This window comes from Podarcis gaigeae, assembly GCF_964106915.1.
Source record: "Podarcis gaigeae genome assembly, chromosome: 2".
Lineage (NCBI taxonomy): Eukaryota > Metazoa > Chordata > Lepidosauria > Squamata > Lacertidae > Podarcis > Podarcis gaigeae.
Genome location: NC_139679.1, coordinates 17,467,219 through 17,491,774, shown reverse-complemented (window position 1 = coordinate 17,491,774; position 24,556 = coordinate 17,467,219). Strand labels below are relative to the sequence as shown.

At 47.4% G+C, this 24,556-nt stretch overlaps 1 protein-coding gene across 3 annotated transcripts in view; it reads right to left on the bottom strand.

The window, feature by feature from the left end:
- Nucleotides 1-2,328: 2,328 nt before the first annotated feature.
- ESPL1 (extra spindle pole bodies like 1, separase) overlaps nt 2,329-24,556 on the bottom strand; it is a 43,014-nt gene continuing 20,786 nt past the window's right edge. For all 3 annotated transcript variants that reach the window (XM_083728805.1, XM_083728807.1, XM_083728806.1), the window contains exons 13-31: nt 23,450-23,569; nt 22,537-22,708; nt 20,943-21,071; nt 18,962-19,118; nt 18,394-18,503; nt 16,144-17,276; nt 15,041-15,428; nt 13,689-13,859; nt 12,066-12,279; nt 10,775-10,962; nt 8,209-8,336; nt 8,008-8,130; nt 7,137-7,292; nt 5,855-6,028; nt 5,324-5,428; nt 4,413-4,528; nt 4,028-4,111; nt 3,553-3,711; nt 2,329-2,882 (exon numbers count right to left, since the gene is read on the bottom strand). In XM_083728805.1, coding sequence (XP_083584931.1) covers nt 2,681-2,882; nt 3,553-3,711; nt 4,028-4,111; nt 4,413-4,528; nt 5,324-5,428; nt 5,855-6,028; nt 7,137-7,292; nt 8,008-8,130; nt 8,209-8,336; nt 10,775-10,962; nt 12,066-12,279; nt 13,689-13,859; nt 15,041-15,428; nt 16,144-17,276; nt 18,394-18,503; nt 18,962-19,118; nt 20,943-21,071; nt 22,537-22,708; nt 23,450-23,569 — 4,029 coding nt within the window. In that variant the 3' untranslated portion in view covers nt 2,329-2,680. The remainder of the gene's footprint in view (nt 2,883-3,552; nt 3,712-4,027; nt 4,112-4,412; nt 4,529-5,323; nt 5,429-5,854; nt 6,029-7,136; nt 7,293-8,007; nt 8,131-8,208; nt 8,337-10,774; nt 10,963-12,065; nt 12,280-13,688; nt 13,860-15,040; nt 15,429-16,143; nt 17,277-18,393; nt 18,504-18,961; nt 19,119-20,942; nt 21,072-22,536; nt 22,709-23,449; nt 23,570-24,556) is intronic.

Below are 24,556 nucleotides of genomic sequence, written 5' to 3'. Positions count from 1 at the left end.
CCAGTGCCTGTATATTTTCTCTTAACTCATGGAGAAATTCCACTATTTATGACCCAGAATCTGAATAATCAAATCAGGAGGCCCTTGGGCACCTCGTTGCTGGATGAGGTGGAGTTTTCTTCCATCATCTTAACTGTAAAAGGTAGTTTTAGCTGTCTTCAATGAAGCCTATTTGTAAGAACATAGTTGTAGGGTGCCAAATCTCAGTTTATCTATGCCAACCCTCCAGGAATTGCCAAAGGGAAAAAATTAAAACCAAGCAATACAAATATGAACAGGGGCATGGAAATAAAATGACTTTTCATGTACTGAGAGGTTAATACTTTAGTATGCCCATTTCTGTTTTTCGAATGGAAACGGGGGACGGGGGCTTTGGTGATGACTGAAGCTCAGCTTTGGGATGCTTTGTAATATAACTGCTTGTAATATAACCTGTCATTTATAGCTTAAGGTAAGCAGTACAATCCATAATACAACAGCCTTTCCCAAGCTGGTGTCCTCCAGATGTTTTTGGATTTCAACTCCCTTCGACCCCAGCCAGTGTGACCAGTGATCATAGAGAATGGATGCCCTCATATGGAGGGTATCAGGGTTTTAACACACACACTTTGCATGCCCCTGACATTCAAGCTTGGTTCTGGTGCTGAGCTCCAGAACTATTCTTCACTCTGTAACTAGTAACCCTCATCAAGGAAGGTAAAGGTACCCCTGCCCGTACGGGCCAGTCTTGACAGACTCTGGGGTTGTGCGCCCATCTCACTTAAGAGGCCAGGGGCCAGCGCTGTCCGGAGACACTTCCGGGTCACGTGGCCAGCGTGACATCGCTGCTCTGGCGAGCCAGAGCCGCACACGGAAACGCCGTTTACCTTCCCGCTGGTAAGCGGTCCCTATTTATCTACTTGCACCCGGAGGTGCTTTCGAACTGCTAGGTTGGCAGGCGCTGGGACCGAGCAGCGGGAGCGCACCCCGCCGCAGGGATTCGAACCGCCGACCTTTCGACCTTTCGATCGGCAAGTCCTAGGCGCTGAGGCTTTAACCCACAGCGCCACCTGCGTCCCATCCTCATCAAGGAAAGTAGCATTTAAATTCATATCAAAATCGAACACAAGACATTTGATTACTAGAACACTGTGATACATGAGAGAAAAGGATCACCTTCATTATTCTTCCAGACATCCAATATTCTTTCAAAACATCCCACACATGTTGTGGCTATAGTAAAAATAGTCACACCTCTCTCTGGGATGCAAGTTGCATTCTTAATGGTGGTACTGGGGGGCAATTTATGTTTCCCTGTCCTTGTCTGTGTGCAGGTAACTACCAAATCATTTGTAACAGAAGGTTACATAGCACAGAATTATTCAATATCCTAGTGCAAAACCTGGGGACTATCAAGGGAGCTCAATTTTACATTTGTAAAGCAAACTCTGGAAGTGCCTAACTATCTGCTGAGAAAAATACATTTATTCTAGAGCTTTTGAAATGAAGCAGCTTGGTTTCTCTGGTGGTCTGGGGCACACCTACAATAAATCTAGGAAGTGTCTATACAGCTCTGTGCTCCTAATTCTGTAGACAAAACCGTGCCTAAGGTTAAAGGTAAAGGTAAAGGTACCCCTGCCCGTACGGGCCAGTCTTGACAGACTCTGGGGTTGTGTGCCCATCTCACTTAAGAGGCCAGGGGCCAGCGCTGTCCAGAGACACTTCCGGGTCACGTGGCCAGCGTGACATCGCTGCTCTGGCGAGCCAGAACCGCACACGGAAACGCCGTTTACCTTCCCGCTGGTAAGCGGTCCCTATTTATCTACTTGCACCCGGAGGTGCTTTCGAACTGCTAGGTTGGCAGGCGCTGGGACCGAGCAGCAGGAGCGCACCCCGCCGCAGGGATTCGAACCGCCGACCTTTCGATCGGCAAGTCCTAGGCGCTGAGGCTTTAACCCACAGCGCCACCTGCGTCCCGTGCCTAAGGTTAGTATTCTTTAAAAGGGTCTGCACCAAGAAAACCCCAATTATGACTTAATGTGGGAACCTGTGCGTATTATGCAACATTCTTCATTTTTTGTTGTTGCTATTTTTGTTTTAAACTGTTCAGCGTAATTCTCCTGTTCTGCTCACCATGGTGATTATAAACCCACAAGAGAAGATAGATAGGCATGCACTAGCTGCTTGGGTCAAACCAGAACAGAATATTAAACCAGCATGGTCAAGTGCTAGAATGGTAAATCCATGTTCGATTTTAGAAAGACTTCCAGGAATCATCAGCCAGCACTAGATTTTTGGTACCTGTTCCAAGCTTAACCAATTTTTCACCCCCCTCTGCCAAACCCACACTTTCTTTGTTATAACTTTTATTCAGGCTTTGAAACATTAAAATACAAATCAATTTTAAAATAACTTAATCACTGGAAATGCAAACTGTACACTGTGCAAACGCTACATATTGCAAAGAGCAGCAGCTTAACTAGGAGCATCCCCTGTAAAGGCAGTGCAGACTTTCCACTGAAGGTCAGGCAAGGTAGTTGGTGACCAACCCAGCTTGCATAAGGCCAGATATTTTATCCTTCTCCCCAGCAGCAGTTTCCATTTAAGGCAGTTCAGCGTTTACAACAACAACAAAATAGAAATTTGAGTCCTTTCAAATCCCTCCCACCAGAAACCAGGTATCATGCTTTTGCCCTGTTTTCTACTGCAGAGACACTGGTAAGCCATAGGCTATCGGGGCAGCACCAATCATATATTTGAGTCTGGGGGCATGGCGGGACTGTATGACATATTGGAGGAATGGAGCTCCTGAACCTGCCTTGAGCCAGTTCTTCAGAAGTGCTTCCATGTAGCGATCGATGTCTCGGTCAGTCACATCCCAGAGGTTACCCAGCACTAGGGGACTAGGGGTTGAGGGAGAAGGAGAGAGCGATCACATGTACAGGTCATTAAAAATATCCAGGATAAAAATCCTGTTTATATAACAGGTGTCCAAACAAAGCATGAAACTTCTCTCTTCCACAGAAAGCACTGGATAATGACTAGGGGAAATTATGCCATGGGCTTCATTGCCCCTGGCAAAATTTCTTTCAGGGTCTAAGCTAGCAGTCAGCAACCCATTTTCTATTTCCTCTATTCCTTTCTGAAAAAAAAAACCCCTTTTCTTCTGGGGCTGGAGAGCACAAGGTTCTGGGGAAGACCTAAAAGGCATGGTAGGCCACCACAGGCTCACAGACTAGGGGTCCCTACCTGTGGTCTAGGGCCAGAGCTGGGGAACCTGTGGCCATTCAAATATTGTTCAACTACAGCTTTCATCAGCCCAAGCCAGAATGGCTTATTGTCAGGAATGTCGACAGCTGCAGTCCAGTAACATCAGGAGGACCTCACGTTCCTTTTCTACCACTGGTCTAGGACCAGAAGCATGGAACCATTTGGGCTCCATGGGCCAGATCCTTATCAAGATCTGCCTCCTGGGCAGAATTTGACAGGTGGGTGGAGTCCCCCCCAAGATGCAAGGATTGCTGACTCATTTGTTAAAGAGAGGCAGGGCCAGCAAAGGATCTGGTAACTTACCAGCCTGCCATGAGGAACCGGAGGACAGCACCAGTTCCCTCCAGGTTTCCCTGCACTGCTAGGACAGCACTGCTGCAGCCGAAAAGAAGAGCCACGGCCCTGCAGTCGACTCTCAGGATGGTGTCCACAAAACGGGCCCCAGCACCATGCCCAGCATAGCTACAGGAAGGAAAGGACCACAATAAAGTAAAATGAAACACTTGGACCAGAAGCATAACTTGATTACCCTTGGGGTCCCTTCCAACTCTGATTATTTGATCTCACACAAGAAGAGCAAAGAGCAAAACAGAGGAGAATACTGCTCAGGCGTCATGTCAATACAGACACAAAATGGGTTGGTCCTACTACCTCAATAGTTATGAGTTAAATTTGTCAATTGCCCCCAAGCAGCATGCTTTCTTGTCACCCAATTAAATCAAGGCACCAGCCTTCTCCATCACAGGCTTAGGCAGCACTACACGATGTATGTACTCACATATAGAGATCGCGTTCTTCAAGAGCCGACGGCACTTGGTCTGCACTGGGACTCTCTCCTACCACTCCTGTCCATCCAGGCTCACTACCAAACAATTGCCGGGGGTGGGGGGAGAAACGTTAGACGGTTACTAAGAAGGGCACTTTGTCTAGCACCAGGGCTAGGGCAGCAGATTGGACTACAGTTCTCACAATACCTAGCCATTATGCTATGTTGAGCTGATGGGAGTTGAAGCCCAACAAAATCTGGATAGCTACAGATTCCCCATCCTTGGTCAAGCAGATTCCGGTGGACCCCAAATCAGCCTGCTGGTAATCTGTGCGGGGAAATCTGGCTTCCAAAAGACCTCTGCGTGACTTGTGCACACATGCAGATAATTAATTACCTCTGAAACCAGTCTTTGAACATTCTCTCCGTCCCAGGAAGGTTTGTGTGTGGATTCAATACATAAAAGGTGTTGCTGCTGTTGACACCGCGGTTCAGGATAGTGTCTTCCTGATACTGTTAAAAGCAGATCAGAAAAACAGCTTTATTAGATGGGATAAAGGCAGAGGTTTTGGTACAGGGAAAAGATTTCAGCCTGCAAAGGTTTTTGCTAGATGTAGCCTTGATACAATGAGTGTGTCATCTCCAGGGCCATAAAGGGGGGGGGGGTTGAGAAGAAGAGTGAAAGTGTAAGAAGTGGCTTCTAGCGGGCAATACCAGGCTCTCTGCTCCTTCCCATGACTAGCAACAACCTGAAGTCACCCCATTAAATCTGCAAGCTGACTTAACACAAAACACAGAACTAAGCTTCCAAAAGATGCTGAACTGAAATCTATTAGGAAAAAACACAAGCGCGCAGCCTTGCTTGAATCTAGTCAGCTCAATGTCTCATTCAGAATCTGGGGAAAGGGGCCAAGGGATCCTGGATCGAAGCTCAGTTCATCCACCAGCACACGTCTCTCCTCACTTCCTCCAAAGCTTGCGACCTATGAAAATTAAAACCACGCACAGTGCCCCAGAGACAGATAGCTAGGATCCCTTTGTAGGAAGCAAAAAGCAGCCAAATGTCACCTCTTACTCACCCCGTTTCACAGGTCTTTTAAATAAAGGTCTTTCCTAGCCGTTACTAAATATCCTTTTCGCGAATCACCAAGAAGGCAGACATGGAGCATCGTGCATGCAAAAGCTGCGCTACTTAACAAAACTAACGTTGCCATAGCTATTCAATCCATTTTGAAAAAGGCGTAGGATAAAAACTACGTCTGGATCACGCCTTTGTGCTTTCTCGCAAGGCAGGGGGGTTCTTTATACCTTTTTTGTAAGAGAATAGCTGAGCAGGAACCGCAGAGATGGTAACCGGGTCACGGAATGGTTTTTCAAGCATGGCATGTTTTCCCAGGGAAGCTTTTGCAGGTGCTGGGGGGGAAATGATCAGAAATTAAGCCTTACTCTCCCCTCCGTAGAAGAGGGGACTGCTGGGCTCCTTCAATGGAGTAACTTCAGTCTGTGTGGCGGAGGTTGGGGGACATAATTCAAGCCCATTAAGGGAAGCCAAGGATGTCTTATCACCAGCCCTCCAACATCTGGCAGGCTGCTTCTGAGCTGGTCCACCAGGAAAAGGAAAGCAATGAGCTGAACCCTCACATGTTGCTGTTGAACGAGCATTTGGGGAGTGATGTTGGGTAGCACAGAAGGCGCAACCGCACCCAACAGACTCCAATTCCCATATAATAAGAGGTGTTGTGTTTCTGATTCTCCCAGGAAAGGTACCCAAGGAGAAGGGACTGTGCAAGGTTGAAGGCTACCTGTCATGTACCTAATGGGGAAATGGCCTTCACTTACTTTATCCAGCACAAGGACCAAGTGGCCACTCGATGCCTGACCAGTACAGGATCCCAATTTGTCCACTGCCTCCTGCAGACAGTTCTGGGCTCTCTCGGGCTGAGCTGGGTTGAGCCCCTGTGCCAAGCACTGTACATGTTGTGGAGTCAAAAGATGCGAGCCAGTCAGCATAGCCTGGGGGAGGAGAGCAAATGTTAAGATGCAAGGCCGTTTTGGACACCCACAACCCCAGTGAGGTGCTGCTATCTGTCCCCACAACCATTTGTGCAATTCTTAACTCATTATTTGCTTACTTACAAGCACTTTTAAATCACTCAGTATTTAAAGAGAAAGATTACAAATAAGAGGGTTTTAAATCTCCCAAAGCGGCATGCTGAAATATACATGTAAGCTGTAAAACAGCATCGTAAACACGAACATTAAGAAATAGCTATTTATTAAGAAATAATTTATTTTATTTTAAATGGTAGGGGAAAGATATAGTGGCTAATGTGCCACATGAGTAAAGATTAAATGCACCTGAGATTTTTTTGTTGAGTTTTCAGGGAGGGGCGAATGGCATAAGCTAGCCAGATGGGTGGGGTTAAATCAATAAAATAAAAAATACATACATACATACATACACACATACATACTGTATATGCTGAGAGACAGATTGGTTATAGGAGAATTCTCTCTTAATACTAGAATAAGAGGTCACCATGCAAAGCTATTGGAAGTAATTTAATAGCCATCAGCGCAAGCATTTCTGCTTTCCAGACACAACAATTCCCCTTCTCTTCCCAGCCATGCACTGTTCCGGGGGTTCTTCCGACACTCCAGAGCCAATTTTGTGGGAGAGGTGAGAAAGCCCAGTTGTACAAGCAAGTCCTTGCATGGGGCTTCCGCTATCAGGACTTGTTGGGCGAAGCACACCCCATGTTTGCAACAGAACCAGAAGGACCCATTTTAAAAAACAAACCAATAAAAAACCAAAGCACTTCACACTTACAGAATGTGTAACTTATGGAATTCACTGCAACAGGAAGGAATGACAACCACTAGCTTTGAAAACAAGAGGATTGGAAATACTCATGGGAGCATGGGTATATCAACAGCTAAACAGAACCTCCATGATCCGTGTCTCTGCACACCAGAAGCTGGGGGCAAAGTCATCACCTCCATGCTTCCACTTCATCACTTCCACTTCTGGGAAGCATCTGACTTGCAAGCTGGACTTTTGGGTGCAATCGAGTTCACCAGTTGTTATTTCTGACTGCTAAAAGATTCCTGGGCTCCTCACCTTGAGCAGTGCCAGGTCCACTTCCTCACAGCCGCACTCCCTGAGACGTGCCTGAAGGCGGGAGGCTTCTTCTGCTAAGTTTTGGTCCTCAAAGGCTGGCAGCAGGGCACCCTTCCAGCAGCTCAGGACGTGCGTCTCCAGAGACTCAGTCAAATCCTGTGGAGTGAAGAAACCGCGAGTCCCACAGAACCCGTCACTCAGTTGCAAGCCAATGGAGGACAAGGAGAATTGGCTCCCAGTATGTTTCCGAGCACAATTCAAAGTGTTGGTGCTGACCTTTAAAGCCCTAAATGGCCTCGGGCCAGTATACCTGAAGGAGCGTCTCCAGCCCCATCATTCAGCTGAGGTCCAGTTCCGAGGGCCTTCTGGCGGCTCTCTCACTGCAATAAGTGAGGTTACAGGGAACCAGGCAGAGGGCCTTCTTGGTGGTGGTGCCCTCCCATCAGATGTCAAGGAAATAAACAACTATCTGACTTTTAGAAGACATCTGAAGGCAGCCCTATTTAGGGAAGTTTTTAATGTTTGATCTTTTATCGTGTTTTTAATATTCTGTTGGGAGCCGCCCAGAGTGGCTGGGGAAACAATGAGAGCAATGAGGTTTGGGAACCGAAGGTGCTTCCCCACCCCAATTGTGCCCTGTGCTCCCCACTTTTAGTTGGTAGGGGTGGCAGCAGTGGTGGGACCCCTATCCCGTCCCGTCCCGTCCCCCGGTCCCATTCTTTTGCCTACAGTCACAGGTGCCAGGTGTGTAAGTAGCACAACCCCTCTTATCCTTTGCTAGACTTTAGCCACCTCTACTCTGCCGCTGGAAGTCAAAGGGCTCAGCCTTCTGGCAGATTTGGCACAATGCCGAAGACCACGGAGACCTCACCTTCATCCTCTTGTCCAGGGCAACCCTGCCATTCCACCAGTCCTTCCTGTCCGTGAGGTTGGAGATCTCTTTCTGTTTTTGTAGGATGGCATCAAGTTCACCAAGGGCTGCACTTACAGGTACCTGAGAAACAAAGGGGCATGGTGGAAAAAGCTGGCCCCTCCAACCAGGAAGCTGCCAATACAAATTTTACTTCCTTACCTTGGCGTGCATGGTCTGTATCTGGATGGTCACTGGGGGGGCATCTTTCTCCAGCCGCGTCAGCAAGAGGACGTCCCCAATAGTTTCTGGCTGGATGCTCACCAGGGTTAATATACACACTGTGACCCCTGTGGTGGAGACAGCAATGCCCCCCCATTTTTTAAGAGAAAAGCTGCACATAGGGTGGTTAAAGCAACACCTTTATTTGCTGGAGCGTAACAGGAGGCACAAATGTGCCATCAAGTTCCAAACTGCAAACACAGAAGCTCCTATGTTTCTTAAGACACAGCACCTCCTCAACACCCTTTAAAACTAAACACATTTCTAGTCCTTGTTTTGAGAAATAAGTATAAATGAGGGGGTCTCTGTTGGCAGTTCAGGATCCACAGATGGTCAAAGAAACAATTCTGGACAACTTAACTCTACACTCCCTGCTCCATTCCCAAATAAGTGAAAATAGTTCCCGTCACCCAAATCCTGCTCATTACCTAATGCAACATGCCCGGCATGAACTACAGAAATCCAGGCAAAATTTAAGTACAGTGGTGCCTCGCAAGACGAAATTAATTCGTCCCGCAAGTTTTTTCTTCTTGCGAGTTTTTCGTCTTGCGAAGCACGGTTTCCCATAGAAATGCATTGAAAATCAATCAATGCGTTCCTATGGAAACCACCTTCAGACCAGGTCCGGGGACAGTCTGTCCCCCGACCTCTTCTGAAGGCTGGGGGGGGGCAAGGGCTTTTCTTCCCACCCCCAGCATTTTAAAAAACCCCGGGACAGTGGAGGACTTCTCCGCTGTCCCGGGGCGATTTAAAAGCCCCCGGGAAGGCAGGCAGGGGGGACAAAGACTTTTCAGAAGTCCTCCGCTGTCCCGGGGTTTTTTAAAATGCTGGCGGGCGGCAGCGAAGGCTCTTCTGAAGGCGGGCGGGGGGCAAAAGTCTTTGCTCCCCCCCGCCTGCCTTCAAAAGCCGTCCGGGACAGCGGAGAAACGCGCTGCGTTTCTCTGCTCTCCCGGGAAGGCAGGCAGGGGGGAGCAAAGACTTTCGCCCCCCACCCGCCTTCAGAAGACCTCTTCTGAAGACGGGAGGGGGGCAAAAGTCTTTGCTCCCCCCCGCCTGCCTTCAAAAGCCGTCCGGGATAGCGGGAAGCGCTTCCCTGCTATCCTGGACTGCTTTTAAAATGCTGGTGGTGGGGAGCAAAGCCTTTCAGCCCCCGCCGGCCTTCCTGGACCTCTTCTGAAGGCCGGAGGGGGGGGGAAGGCTTTGCTCCCCACCGCCAGCATTTAAAAGAGGTCCCCGGAGATTTCCCTATGGGCTTTCTTCTTGCGAAGCAAGCCCATAGGGAAATTCGTCTTGCGAAGCAACTCGCAAACGGAAAACCCTTTCGTCTTGCGGGTTTTCCGTCTTGCGAGGCATTCGTCTTGCAGGGCACCACTGTACAGCACTACAGCTCTTTTAATTAAATCATCAACGTTCCAATTCCTATACTTTGAGTCTATGACGTACAATCAAGCTAGAGATGTGATCTCCCGGAGACTGAGTGACATTGCCAGACAAGAGGACATAGCCCAGGTAAAACCAGGGATGTTCCTAGGGGACCAGATTTATCGGACCATACCAGCCCCCTACCTTGCAGAAATCCACTATGTGGAATACCGCAGACTTCTTACAGCAGCTAGATTAAATGTCCTTGACTCTGCAATATTGTGGGGAAGGTACAGGGGAGTACCATACGCCCAGAGAACCTGTCATTGTGCCATGGGTGTGGTTGAGTCCACCGAACACATTCTCTTGACTTGCCCTTCTTATGCAGAGCTTAGACAAAATTTTATAGACACACTCCTATGTCAATTTAGCCTCCTACCCGGAGAAAACCAGGTTTTACACTTGCTGAATAATGTCACTAGAGCTATACCTTCCTTGGTAGCCAAATTTCTTTTTTTAGCTTTTAAGCGTCGCAAGGCTATAATTGACTGTATTGATATGGGGCTATCTGTTTAGCCTATTTTAGTGTTGGCTAAGTTTTAAAATCTTCCTGGATGTTTTTAACTGTGTATTGACAAATGTACTTTTTTCTGACTGACGGTCGAATAAAAGGTTGATGATGATGATGAATTCCTATCTGGAGTGCACAATTTTTTGTTTTTAATTCTAGACCAGGGGTAGGCAACCTACGGCCCAGGGGCCGGATGCGGCCCAATTGCCTTCTCAATGCGGCCCGTGGATTGTCCGGGAATCAGCGTGTTTTTTCATGAGTAGAATGTGTCCTTTTATTTATAACACATTTCTGGGTTATTTGTGGGGCATAGGAATTCATTCATTTTTTTTTTTTCAAAATATAATCCAGCCCACCACATGGTCTGAGGGACAGTGGACTGGCCCATGGCTGAAAAAGGTTGCTGACCCCTGTTCTAGACCATGGAATTGCAAAAACGGCCAGCTCATTAACGGGTTCTGCTGCAGCGATAAGACTCACAACCTTTTCTACTATAGGAACACAGATACCACCACCCTTTTGAATGGCGAGCATATACCACCTACTCTCCCCCACTGAAGTCATGTCATATACCAGAAGGGATTTGTTGCAGCTGTTCTCTGAAGTTCTCCGTCTCCAACTTTGTTGTGCTGGGGCAGCTGAATTCAAAGAGGTTCTGTAACTCAGAGAGGTGCTGGAGCGGAGAATCAGTTTTTCCTTCTTGCAGGCTAAGTGCTTCCAACTGCTTTAAGGTGCTGGCCACAGATACCTTTTTCATTTTGCTAAGAATAAAACAAGAGGCCAGGGGTCATTAAGACATCAGCTTTCAAAGGATGTGTAACAGAAAGCAGGAGGCAAGCAAGTAATTTCATTTCAGATGCTAATAGACACTTCACACACACCAACATTCTGGCAGCAACATAAACAAAAGCCCGTGTTAAGATTCACGGTGACATCCAAGCAGATTTTGCTTTCTACCAGCATGGATTTAAAATACGTTTGAAAAACTTATAATGGTTGGAAAAGGCATTTGGAAAAGGGACGTTCTGGGGAAATGCGTTCAGATTCACTCCCTTGTATAGATCTGATACAGATACAGACCCCAATCTTTAAGACAATTTTACAATTTTAAGACTGCATCTCTGCATGATTCTTTGCTCTGACTTTGCCTGCTTTAGATCAGCTCCTCAGGGAGAGACAATTCTGCCGCAACAAGAGCTGACTCATCTTTCATTCATTGTAAAAACAGCATCTGGAAGAGGCTTTAACTCCCTGCAGTCATGAGGCTTGCTCAGGTCCACTGAGAGTGGATACCGTATTTTTCACCCTATAGGACGCACTTTTTCCCCTCCAAAAATGAAGGGGAAATGTGTGTACGTCCTATGGGGCGAATGCAGGCTTTCAGTGAAGCCTGGAGAGCGAGAGGGGTTGGTGCACACAGGCCCCTCTCGCTCTCCAGGCTTTGCGGACCTCTCCGCAAGCAGCGGGAGCGCTCCCGCTGCTTGCGGAGAGTTGTCTGCATGCTGAAGCCTGAGTGCGCTGAGATCAGCGCGTCCAGGCTTCGCGGACCTCTCAGCAAGCAGCAGGAGCCAGCGCTGGGCTCCCACGGCTTGCAGAGAGCTGCCTGTTTGGGGGCTGGGGTCGGGGGAAGCTCTGGCGGGCCTCCCCTGCCCCGTGCCTGGGGGGGGGAAAATTAATTTCCCCCCCTTTATTTCCCCCCCAAAAAACTAGGTGCGCCTTATGGGACGGTGCGTCCTATAGGGCGAAAAATACGGGAATTTTTTACTCTCTCACACACTTCAAGTAAACCTACACAAGGCTATGTTTTCCACACTTACATACAGTATACACCACTTCCCCTTCCCCCCAAAATATGAGCTCTTACTGGAGCTTCTTGTAAATGACGGTCAGTATCTGATGACGAAAAGTTACAGAGACCGATTCAGAAACCAGGTAGGCAGTAGCAATGGGGTCTCGGCTCCCAGTGCACAGTGCCATGAGCCGGCAGAGATGGCTGTAGAGGGCACCTGGAGGGTAATGTCCAATTGCATAGAAGGCAGCTTGCAGGGAGTCATAGACAGAGTCCACGGACAAGGAGTCTACAATAGTTTGGGAGAGAGAAAAACCTGAATTAAATGAAAATGTGGACATTTATGTTTATTCGGTGAAATGAACAGCATGATTCCAGAATAACAAATTTTAAGAACTGTTGCAAATTTATAAAATTTATTTAATTTTGTTAAGTTTGTATTCCACTCTTCCCCCTGGCTCAGTATCATTAATATCAGTAGCAAGGAATCTTAATTAGACCTGTCAGGTCCCTGGATTTGGCCTGCACCAGGCCACTTCGAGCAAACCACATTTACCTGTGCCCTATGGCATTAGGCACAGAGATCTGTTATTTGCGATCTATATGCTAAGGTTGGAGGTAGGGGGTTCTTATCTCCGATCTTTGTGCTCTTTTCTCACAGCACTAAAAGATAAGACCTTGGGAAAGCAAGTAGAGGTTCATTTCCAATCTTATTGCTCATATGACATCAGGTGATTGACAAGTGTGTGGTCCTACCACACCTGTCAAAAATGGTCCACAGGGGGCAGGCCAGTTTTGGATCCAGTCTCTGGCTTGTTCCAGTTTTCCACAGCTGGTGTATATGGTTCTTCGCTCTCCACATTTTATCCTCACAAACTAAGACATTGTTGCCCAAGGTCACCCTGTGAGCTTCATGGCCAAGTGGGAATTCCAACCCTGGTCCTGGTCCTGTAACCAGGAAACCACAGTGGCTCTCAATAAACCTATTCCCTAGTAAGCATCTATTAGATTATATCTTGAAGGCCAGGTTTTTAGACTTGGGAAAAGTAGGGACAGGGTGTCACCATGAGTTGATTGGGTCATTTGAAGCATGCCCCACCCCTCAATCTCCCCCTCTGCAGAATGGGAATAAATTATATTGACCAGCCCTTGCACAGCTATTTTAAAGATTACTGCCGCGACATATGCAAAATGCTTTAAACCCCTGGCCCTAGGACACTGCTTACCAATGTGAACCAAAGAAGATGAAGAAGCAGCCTACCACCCAGAGTTGTGTGAACTACACAAAACCCCAGTGAGGCCACGGCATTTGTCATTGAGGGATGAATTCAAGAGTCAGAGACTTTGGCTTCTGTTTAGCTGAAAGACCCAAGTTTCTAGTCCCCAGCACTGCAAAGGTAGGCTTAAACCTTGGGAACGTCTGAAGCCTGAAAGGCTCAGTGATTTTTTGTGAGAGGGAGAAAACACATTCAGTGCCTTCCTTCCTCAAAGCTAGTAGTGTAAGGAACATCTAAGGTATTTTTGTGCATGTTTTTAGAACCCACCTTATTTTTGTGATTGCAAGTTGCTCTAAGCTGTTTTGAATACTGTGTTTTAATGCTGTAACCTGCCCTGAGACGTTAGGCTACCTCACAAAGGGGGAATCGTGGCTTTAAAAAGGGAGCTGAGGAGCAGAGCGGAGAGGCTCATGTTTCTTACTGGCAGGGGCATCCAGGGAAGCAGCAAGCGGGTGCAAGTTGAAAGGGTCCTCTGAAGCTCTCTTCTCTGTAGCCTGGAAAGCCTCCTGCAAATCAATGCTGGCATCACGCCGGAGAACCTCTTGGTCCTCTTCTGTGTCATTCAGCCGACGGATAGGACGCCTCCTGCGTTCTGCAGTGAGAAGAAGTAATGCCAACGTATCAATGCCAGCTGTAAACCAGCCTCTATAATCAGGGATGTGGCTTGGGTGCAATTTCACATGGCACCCTGTTGGGCACAGAATGAGTCTTCCCAAGCAATCCCAACAAGGAAGCCTTTTAAGGACCCACAAGTTTAAGGGCGTTCACTGTGTGTAAGCTTTCGTGGGAGTGAAGCCCGCTTCAGAAACCTGAAATGTACGAGAGCTCGTGCCACAGTAAACCTTTATGTCAGCTGCAGCACACAGATACACATATAACGAAGGCCAGCTACACACCTGAAATGAATTACTAAATCTCAACATTGCATTTAAAAAACAACTTTCTAACCCTTGTCATTGAGAAGGCAGGTTGGAAAGCATGCAGGTTACACCAGTAGATTAAGGTCTTTCAACAGGCCTTTGCTTTGCCCCATGATTAGCAGAGGAGATATTCAGAAACTTCATTTTAAAAGAGCAGGTGAGATAACCCCAGCAGATTTTAAATCATAAAATATGGAGCAAAGTAAAGCATGGAAATCAAGGCTTTTGGATTTCCCTCTTCCCCTAGTATAAAGACCACACGCTTGTTAAGTTTAAAATTATTTACTTAGAAACTCTCTAGAGTTCAGATCCATGTGTTTTTCCATACAGCAGTCAGAAAATGTTGCACAGGCAATAAAACTTGGCTTAGTTACAGTGGTGAAAGTTCCTAAATTATTGGTATAAGAGCTCAAGAAAGGCTTGTAAGAGCCATGCGGTCTGAGCTGCAGCAACTGACCTCCTCACACGTTGCGCTTCTCAGATAGACTGGGAGGGGCAGTCCCTCCCATGACAAGCTAAGCCTGGAAGGACAGTTTACTCTACGGTCTTAACCCCTTCATGCATTAATTAGACTTAAGCAATGTCAGCTATATGAGGCTAGATACCCCACAGGATGTTTTGCTTCAAAGCTTGATGACAGGCAGAAAGGAAGACAACAAAGAGAAATCAGACTTGCTCCAACATCTATGGAATATTCTTATTTTACTCTGGCTTGTTCTTTCCCTTTAAAGCCTCCTGCTTCCCCTTAGCCTCCTGCTACTTTGCCTAAGAAGCCTGTTAGCTAGCTCATTCCCAAGTCTCTCACCTTCCATCTTCCACTACTGTTTTCTTTTTCCAAGCAGTCACACCTCACCTTCAACTACTGGCGCTTCTTCATCGGAACCCCGTAGGACTTCACAGCTGGCCTCAGGACCTTCCTCAATGGTCCTCAGAACCTCCTTTTCTTCTTCATCCTGAGAACGGGGAGTTGTCTCCTCACAAGGAGCTTCTTTGGTTTCCTTCTGCTGCTTTCCCCGTTGAGAAACTCCCCTACCCCGTGGCCTCCTGGGCAGGGGCGTTGCCATTTGGGAGCAGCCGTCTGAAGAGTTAGCGCTACAGCTCATCTGGGATGCCTTCCTGCTAGAGGCCACCCTTCTTCCTGTCTTGGGGGTGGCAGGCACTGGCTCTTTGGCAGCAGGCAACTGGGACGCCTGCATGGCTTCCGGAAGATCCTCCATATCACTGTCATCATAGAAAGAGACCTGGGGGGGGGGGGGGAGAGACAAGTTTCTTTGCTTTCTCTTCAACTCCCCTTCCCCCAAAACTCTTACAGTAACGGAAGTCACTACCACAATATTTGGTGATAGCTGCTAGATTATATGTTGTTGGGTTTGGGGGGGGGGGGGGAGTTGGACAAGTTCATGCCAGGATGGTGATATTATTATCTCCAGGTGCAGAGGCAGCATGACACTGAATACTAGTCACTTGGGAACAAACAAGAATGGGAGAGAGCCACTGCTCAGAGCTATTATGACACTGTCCTGCTTGTAGGCTTTTCATAGGCATCTGATTGGACAGTGTAGGAAGGCTGTATGGGTCCTGACCCCATTATCTCTGCCTGCGATGGTGGTGACAAGACTAGTGGGAGTTGAAGTCGAACAGCATCCAGAGGACCAAAGGTTTCTTATCCCTGCTTTAGGAGGACAACACAAGAATCCTGCTGGATCAGACCAACAGCTGATCTAGTCAAGCTTCCCATTTTCACAACAGACAACCAGATGCCCCCCCCCCACCCCGGAAGCCTGCAAACCAACTCCATAGATTAGCCATGTAAATATTTAAGGTATATTTTTAATAAACCACAGCAGCCACAATTAACATTTCCATATTAAGACCATGGCCCAGATTAAGCAAGGCAATTTTTTGGTTTGTTTTATGCTAGGGTTGCTGACGTTTAATAATTATTTTAATTGTTACCTTAATTCGAGATTTCGTTCTTTTCGACACTTTAGGGGCCTTTGGAAGTTTGGTGTTTAGCTTTGGAGAAGTTTCCTCAAAAACCGCAAATGGAGCCTTCAGGCGCAGCTTGGCTGCTGAACACTGGGTCGTCCTGGGAGCTGGGAGGGATTTCTGGGCTGGGGTACGGTGCTCGACAGGTGGTCTAAGGACAACCGGAGCAGCCTCTGAATCAGAGTCAGCCAGGGCAAATGGATTATTTGGTCTGGTCACAGGCAGAGGTTTAGTTCCTTGGATTCGCTTAGACTTTGCTTTTTGATCAGCTCTTGGCTGCTTTGGCGTTTTGCTTTTCAGGGGCAGCGTGCAAAGTGTATTGACCGCCTTTTCTGCCTTTTGCTTGCCTTCTGGGTTCCCGTGGAGAGGCAATGGGGACTTCCAGGACCAAACACTAGAAAATAGGTTTTCTGCACTGTCATATTGAGTAGAGGCTAGGATAGACATGGTACCCACAGCTTTGGCAAGCAGCAGCCTGGCCCTTTGGTACTGGAAGCCAAGCAGCCGAGTCTCCTTAGAAGACAGCAAGCTCAAGCCAGTCTCCAGAATGCCCCAAAGTTTCTTCTCTGGTCTGCCAGTGTTCACACTTTGCCAAGCCAGAGTCACGTAGATATGGGCCACCAAATTATCAAGAATCTGAACTGGGGACTGATGAGGCATGACCCCCTTCTTGCCTTGAGAAACGCAGGCCACCATGCTGGAGAGACGCAGAGCCACAGTGGCACACCGTTTCAGACTGGTCTCAAGGAGGTGCAAGCCTTCCGCCCTGTTCCCAGATGCCAGCTCCTCCTCTGCGGAGGTGACCAGCCAGCCGAGACAGACGGCAGAGAGGACCACATCGGAGCACAGCAAGCAGTGGCAGGCCTCTGGGTGATTCAGGAAGCCAGCATGCTTCTTCTGTTTGGACTTCAGCACTGGCGAGGTGGTTAGGGTCTTCTTCTGCAGGGAGACTGTGTCAACAAACTCAAGGGAGACCTCTTTCAAGAAAGGCTGCTCTTCCTCAGCAGATTCTACACATGGACCTTGAGGCGTCCGGTTTTTAGACCTGCCTTTCCTGGGCTTAATTTTCACACCTTCTTTTTCTTCTTTGGTTTCAAAAACTGGAGGCAGAAGAGATGAGCTAATTGAGTATTTTCCCCTGGCACCAGCGGAAAACACTTCGCAAATCAATTTGAAAGCTTAAACACAAAATTGATCTAAACCTGTGTTTCCCAAACTTGGGTCTTCAACTGTTTTTGGACTACAGTTCCCACTGGTCCTGCTAGCTAGGAATGATGGGAGTTGTAGAACAAAACACCAGGAGACCCAAGTTTGCGAAACACTGATCTGAACCCTAAAGGGAAAGTCATCTTAGGACTGAGGGGTGTAAAAGGTTATTTATCCCCAGGCAGGAAACAAGCAACCAAGTTGCTCAGATTCCTAGTTCCCAATACTGAAAGGATGAAGCGTGGCACCTTTTCAGAGGAAGCCCACAGCGCATAGCTGTCAACGTTTCCCTTTTTAAAAGGGAAATTCCCTTATTACGAATAGGATTCCTCGCAAGAAAAGGGAAAAGTTTACAGCTATGGCACAGCAGGTCTCAATATCAGTGTGTTTGAAGATCCTACCCCCTCAAGCTAGGGCTGCTGATATGCTGCCCATGGGTGCCCCCTCAAAGCACCGTGCCTCTCCCAATTTTTAAAAATAGGGTTTAAAAAAATTATTTAGAGGGTCTAGTTTCTTGCTACCGAGGCCTCTTTCTTTGGCTCTGGGAGCCATCTGGGGCTGCCAAGCGCTCTTAGCATTGGAAAGGAAGGGGGACGGGCAGGTGGGGCTGGTGCTTTGCTTTACATTATACCCGGCCCAACTGCCCATTTTCCTCCATTCGTATTCCTTCTTTTGTAAAGGAAGGATTTGCTGTTGCTTGCTAGGTGTTTGTGGAATTGCCCACTTTAACTTTGTGGGCACATGATTTTGTGAGGATGCATTGCCCGTGTAGGTGGGTTTGGCTTTTGGGGAGGGGAAGAGTTTATCAGTCTGAAAAGTCTGGAACCCTGCCCTCAAGCCCAGATCTACCCTTCCAGAAGGAGACTTGATTATTCCCTGGAGTTAAGTCACAGGGCAAAACAACTGCCCTTCTGCAGACAGAGTTTGCCTCCCCATTCTACTTGCAGCAAGAGGTTCCAAAGTTCTACCATCCCTGCTTAGGCTGCTTTAGGTGGGGTGGAGAAGCCTCACCTGTGCCCGACTCAAGAAGAAACAAGACCTGCTCCAGATCCAAACGACACAGCTCCAGGTCACTGCGCTGTAGTTCCAGTCCACTCTTCAAGACCAGGAAGCGAGCACACCTGATAAGAGCAGGCCAAGCACACATTAGAGGGTTCCCAATACTCAACAATTGCAGCCACACACTGCACCCTATCTCAATATGCTGCTCCATACCAAAATTTCACAAAGGCTGTCCTCGGCCCTATGACCATCACAGCTCTGCACAGATAAGCTCAACAGATTAAGGAGGGCTTGCCTCTAGGCTTCCTGGGTCCACATTTTTGAGAAGGGACAAAGCCAACACAAGTTTGAGTCTAGGTCTCTAATTCCCACACCTATGAGTTTCTCTGTGCAATGTTATTTTCATTATATATCAGGGGTGGAGAACTGCTGACGCCCCTCCCCTTTTCAGGTGTTGTTGGACTCCAGCTCCCACCACTCAGCCAGCATGGCCAATGGTCAGGGATGATAGGGATTTTAGTTCAGTGACATCTAAAGAGCCACGGGTTCCCCCTCCTTACCCATTTACATTCCTTACCATCGAATAGACTGAAGCCTCATGGAGATTTTCAGCATTTCCAGGCAGAAAGCTTTTGCTTCATTGACAATCTCGATCTTGCCCAGGAGGGAGACAAAGCTCTCGGAGCAAACAAACATGTCAGCCAGCACCTGCCACTTCTGTACCAAGTTATCTCCTGATGGTCAGATTTGTTTGGGGTGGAGAAAAAAACAGTTAAGTTGCGTATGCGTAGGGCATCTTAATGTTACATCCAGGTGCACCATGTTTAAGGCTTTCAAAAGAGATAGCATGCTGAAGTGTGGAACACAGTAACTCCACATACATTAAGATCAGGCAAGCGACATCTGCATTCTTTGGGACCACCTATTCACTGGGCACTTGTCCGAGAACTAGGGGGCAGGAGCCTTCCCACCCCCCAACTAAGCAGTTTAAGGAAGCCCCTGCGCCAGAGTGGTATGGGGGCTTGCTCAGTAGGACTGGGGAGGAAGAAGGATCCAATATACATTTCAGACATTGTGATATTTCAGCATATTGTGGTATTAAGCTGCTGATGTATCACAATCTTGAAAACCAGATATCGCCCAGCCTTAGTGTCTGCCTCATTTGATAATTCTTAACCAAGGTAAACCGTACTGTACACCTCATCTACAGTATATAAGCATTCCCAAACTAGCACAATTTATTCTGCGAGCCATGGGAAAAGCCAATGAGCTATTCAGGGCATCTTGCCTCCCAACCACTGAAAGCCTCTTTCCGGGATTTAATTGGGCATTTTGCCCACAGGTTTCTCAAACCTGCCTATGCATCCAGAAGAGTTTTTAATGCAGTTGAGTATCCAGATGCTGAACTCTGCACCCAACATCAAATATTGCAGCTGCATTTATTCTGGTTGCAAAGTTGCAGGTTTACTTCCCTGCATTTTTTTAAAAAAAAACCCATTGCTCAGATGAGGTGAGCTGTTGAAGAGTTTCATTGCTTGAGCTTGGCAGAGTAAATGAAATAAGAGAACAAAGTAAAATAAGGAGTAGCAACTGGCAGGCCATTTGCTTGTAACAGTCCATAGATTTTATGTGGTTAGGAAGCCGTTCCAGTACTGAAGGTCAACCAAGTTCCAAGATTGTGTGCTGAAACATATTTGGTTTATTTTCAAAGGGAGGAATTCAGCATAGCACTAGGGCTATTGTTCTGTCAGTGCAAATTTTCAGCTTGCCAGATGGAACAATTCCCCCTCTCCCCTCCCTTTGCACTGTTCTAGGGGCTTCTCCTGCCTCCCAAAGGCCAGTTTTGGGGAATGCTGGGGGGGGGGGGGACGGGGGACGGGTGACAGCAGGGAAGCTCCACTGTGCCAACAGAAGCCCTTATGTAGGCTTCCACTAGTGGGACCAGTTAGCTGCTGAATACAACCCAGAATGTATATCTCTGCCTTTCTTTTATGGAGTAACTTCAGCATCTTCAACTAGAACAAGTTATAATTTTTAAATCACTAAAACCAGCATATGGACAGTCTAAATTTAGTTAAGCTACTCCACTCATTTTTCCATGACACCTTTTGCACAACTGCCCAGCCCAGCTGCTCCCAAATGCACCAGACTACTTGAAAACTACTTGAAAATAGGCCACTTAATAATTTTTCTGTCTGTTGTCACAACTGTAATGTGCTGTGCTAAATGCTGCATGATTACTTAATCGTATTTTTATTGATTTCCTGCATTGTATCACAATTTGCATTCCATGGAATTCTAAAAAGCTTGTAAAGCACAATCCATAGTGATGGTGCTATATTAGTACTAAAAAACACCAGCTGCTCCCTTTCGAGGGTAGGTACGGCATATTGGTTTTATCCAATAGATCCTTGGGCTGAAAAGGAACTAGTAAACAGCAGCAATATTCCGACAGTGGACCACTTCGCCCCAGTTTAGGGCAAGTTGCATGCATACAGGATTTTGAAAAAAAGCAAAAATCTTTACACAATTTCAGAGGATAGCAATAAACATTTTACCGTGATCTACAAACTGATGCTCTGAAGCATCTTTAGCAGGCGTGTCGCTGATAATCAGTGAGAAGCTCAAGAGGATGCTGCGGTAGAGTTTGTGAGCATCACCCAGAGCCGTTTCAGGGGTCCTCCATCCTGCATGAGAGGAGAGAACACACATTGTACGTTACTACTGTGTTCAACAAGTTTTGTAGTTTCAAGGAAACCTTTCCACAAGCAGCCCATATGAAAGGACCTCTGTGCGCTGCCAATATTTGGGAGACGTGTTCAAGGGAACAATACGCAATGCCCACGCCTATTAGACCTCTAACTATTGGGATGCACCGTATTTTTCACTCTTATGGAGCGAATGCAGGCTCCTTGGCTTCAGCGATAGCAACGCGAAGCCTCCAAAGCGCAGAGGGAGAGCTCCCTCCACGCTCCGGAGGCTTCGCGTTGCTTTCGCTGAAGCCGCCTGAAGGCCCCGGAGTGCAGCGGGAACTCCCCCGTGCTCTGGGAGCTTCAGGCAGCTATCCGCAAGCCTTCGGAGCGCAGCAGGAGTTCCCGCAGCAGGAGTTCCCGCTGCACTCTGAAGGCTTGCGGATAGCCGTCTGAAGCCTGGAGAGCGAGAGGGATCAGTGAACACCGATCCCTCTTGCTCTCTAGGCTTTGCTTCACTAGAGAGGCGCGGCACAGTTTTCCCTCTCTGCGCAGCGCCCCTTCAGCGAAGCGGGAGGAGAAATGGAAGGGGCTCCATTTCTCCTGTCGCTTCGCTGAAGGGGTGCTGAGCCGAGAGGGAGAGATTCCCCCCCCCCCCCGTTCTCCCCCTCCTATGGTCCAGTGCATCCTATGGAGTGAAAAATATGGTAGCTTACAGAACACCTAGTGGTTTCCTAGGGCCGTACATTTTAAGGGGCAACCTGCTTTCAGAGATGAGAAACTCTTGATTAGCTCCCAAGAAATGCAGATGCTCCCTGGAACACAGTACGCAATTAAGAGGGAAGCAGATTTTTACTTCCAAGACTATTTACAGGACTAGTGCATGGTGGGAACCTCTTCTACACACAAGGAAGAAACTTCCATGATATATGACACTGTTGGCATGGCTTAAAAACAGGGCTGGGCAACCCAACCTGGTGCTCTCCAAACATTATTGAACTCCCCACTCCTATCAGCCTCAGCCAGCATAATCAATGACCATAGATGATGGGAGCTGGAATACAAGAATAACTGGGGGGGGGGGGGAGGCACAGGTTTGCCATCTCTAGCTTAAACCCTCAATCTTTGCTTGTTGGGTGGAATTTACAACAACCCAAGAACTGCAGGTTACCAACCAACACTGCTGTTCTGCCCCAGAATTTAAAATTGGCTGTTCCCTTTCCACTTGGGAACGACATGCTGTTCACCTGCTGGGTGAAACCTAACTCTAGTATGCTCCTCCCATACATCTGGAACGGAACATCTTCTCTTTGCACTTGAATGTTTGGATATGCTCTCCAGCTCACAAAGTTCTCAAAATCTTCCATTCATTTACAATTCACTTATTGACAGGTGAATTGCAAGTATCAGATGAGTACAGATTAGTATCAAGGAGGAGATGCATGGATGCTTCTACACTCACCTTGAACCCAGAGTTTTTGCCTCAGTGCCAGTGGGAGGGCAGAAGCTGGCAGACCAAGGTAAGCGGCTGTCAACTGGAGAGCACTGGCTCGGAGCAGGTACCAGACCTTAGAGGACCTTTGCAAAGCAGGGTTCTGTAAGATTTCTACTAGAAGAATGACACCTTCTTCAATCTGTCCGCAAAGAGAGGAGGGGAAATGATCAGTTGCAAAGAAGACTGTCTTCCATTGTGCACCAGCCAGCGTTTGATTTATGCTGCAAAAGCTTATGTATCAGAATGCAATTGATTCTTGACCCCAGGGAAACTTTCTGAAAGTTTGGAAGTGCCTGCAATTTGACGCCCATGTGTGCATTTCATAGCTGAACCTAGAATATCCCAACCTGATCCAGCATTCTCCTATCCATTCTGCGGACAATAGGATAAAAACCAACCCACTTGTGGCTAGCAATGATCTACGTTTATAATTAGCCCAGTAGTGGTGGGGCTCCTCAGTTCATTCCTGCAGAATCCCCGCAGAATCAAAGCTCCAGCCCACAAGTGCAAAAAAAGTTATCAAGCCTGTATGGATCTTGAACAAATCGAGGCGCAGCCTAACTGTGAGAAATGGTTCAGCCCCTTCCAGAATAATTAATCAGTGCAGCCTACTTATGGGCAAAAAGAATCACATATTGGCAGAGCGGCAATCTTGGTTTTGAATGTTTCAGCAAAGTATTAGCCATAGCATAATGCAGTAGGCTCCCTTTTAGGGTCCTACAGACCCAGAAGCATCATTCCCATGTGGCTTTCTACTCTCTCCTTCCTGGCACATGTACACACAAACACTTTACTGAAGATAGTTCTTTTAGTAACCTGGCTTGCTTGCCAGTCTCAGTGCTGTGCAGTGAATGCAAAAGGGCAACCCCCATGAGGATACCTTGTGGTTTGCTAAGCACAGCTTGCTACGGAGCACAGCTAGTGTTTGATTGGTCAGCAGGCAAGAGTCATTCTTTCTGTCCACATTTTGCAGGCATGATTCAGCCTCCTTTAAAGTGGTCTGCAAGAGAATAAAACAGGACAAAAGAACATTAGCACAGCAGTTGTCCGCTAGAGTTGAAATAACAAGAGTTCAGACAACATTTGTCCCGTTTATCAGCAGCTGACCTTAATAGCAGTAAGTAATGAGAAAACCATCTATAAATCAGGCCTGTGGGGCCTCCAACAGGAATAAGCTTGTCTCCAGATTGTCACCTTCATGGCTCATACAGTGGTTGTGGTCGTTTAGTCATCTTAGTTGTGTTCGACTCTCCGTGACCCCATGAACCAGAGCATGCCTTGGAAACTCACTTTCTTCTCAAAGCTTCTCCTTTTTTATGTCCATGGAGTTTTCTTGGCAAAATACTGGAAAGGATTCCCAGTTCCTTCTCCAGGTGGATCACATTTAGTCTAAACTCTCAGCTATGACCTGTCCATCTTGGGTGGCCCTGCATGGCATAGCTCATAGCGTCTTGGAGTTATTCAAGCCCCTTCACCACAACAAGGCAGTGATCCATGAAGGGGCATACAGTGGTACAGTTGCTTAATTGTCTCATTTGCCCTCACTGAGGTTTATTTTGGCTATTTGCTTTCAGGTCCAAGTCAGACCGCTAATTTTTAACCAAGGCCTCGGGCAGTTATCATTCTCTACTCAGCCACAGGGAGACGAGATTGAACTGAGCCCCAGCAGCAGAGGTCGGAATAGTTCCCACCACCACAGTTGTCAGATGGCCTCCTGAGGGAGGTTTGCCCATCTCTGCCACTGTTGGCTTTCCATCATGTATCAAAAGCAGTGCATTGGGAAGGACCTCTCAGAGCAATTTGCTATTCAGACATCTCCAACCCTGAGGGCCCCTGGAGCATTTTCCTTTCTTTGTTGATGCTTTGAGTTAAAGTGGATTGTTAGTACATCTGGTGATCCTTCTTAGGAGGTGGAAAGGCAAAGCATGGATACATCAAAGCTGTACAGTGGTACCTTGGTAGTTGAACGGCTTGGCTCTTGAACAAA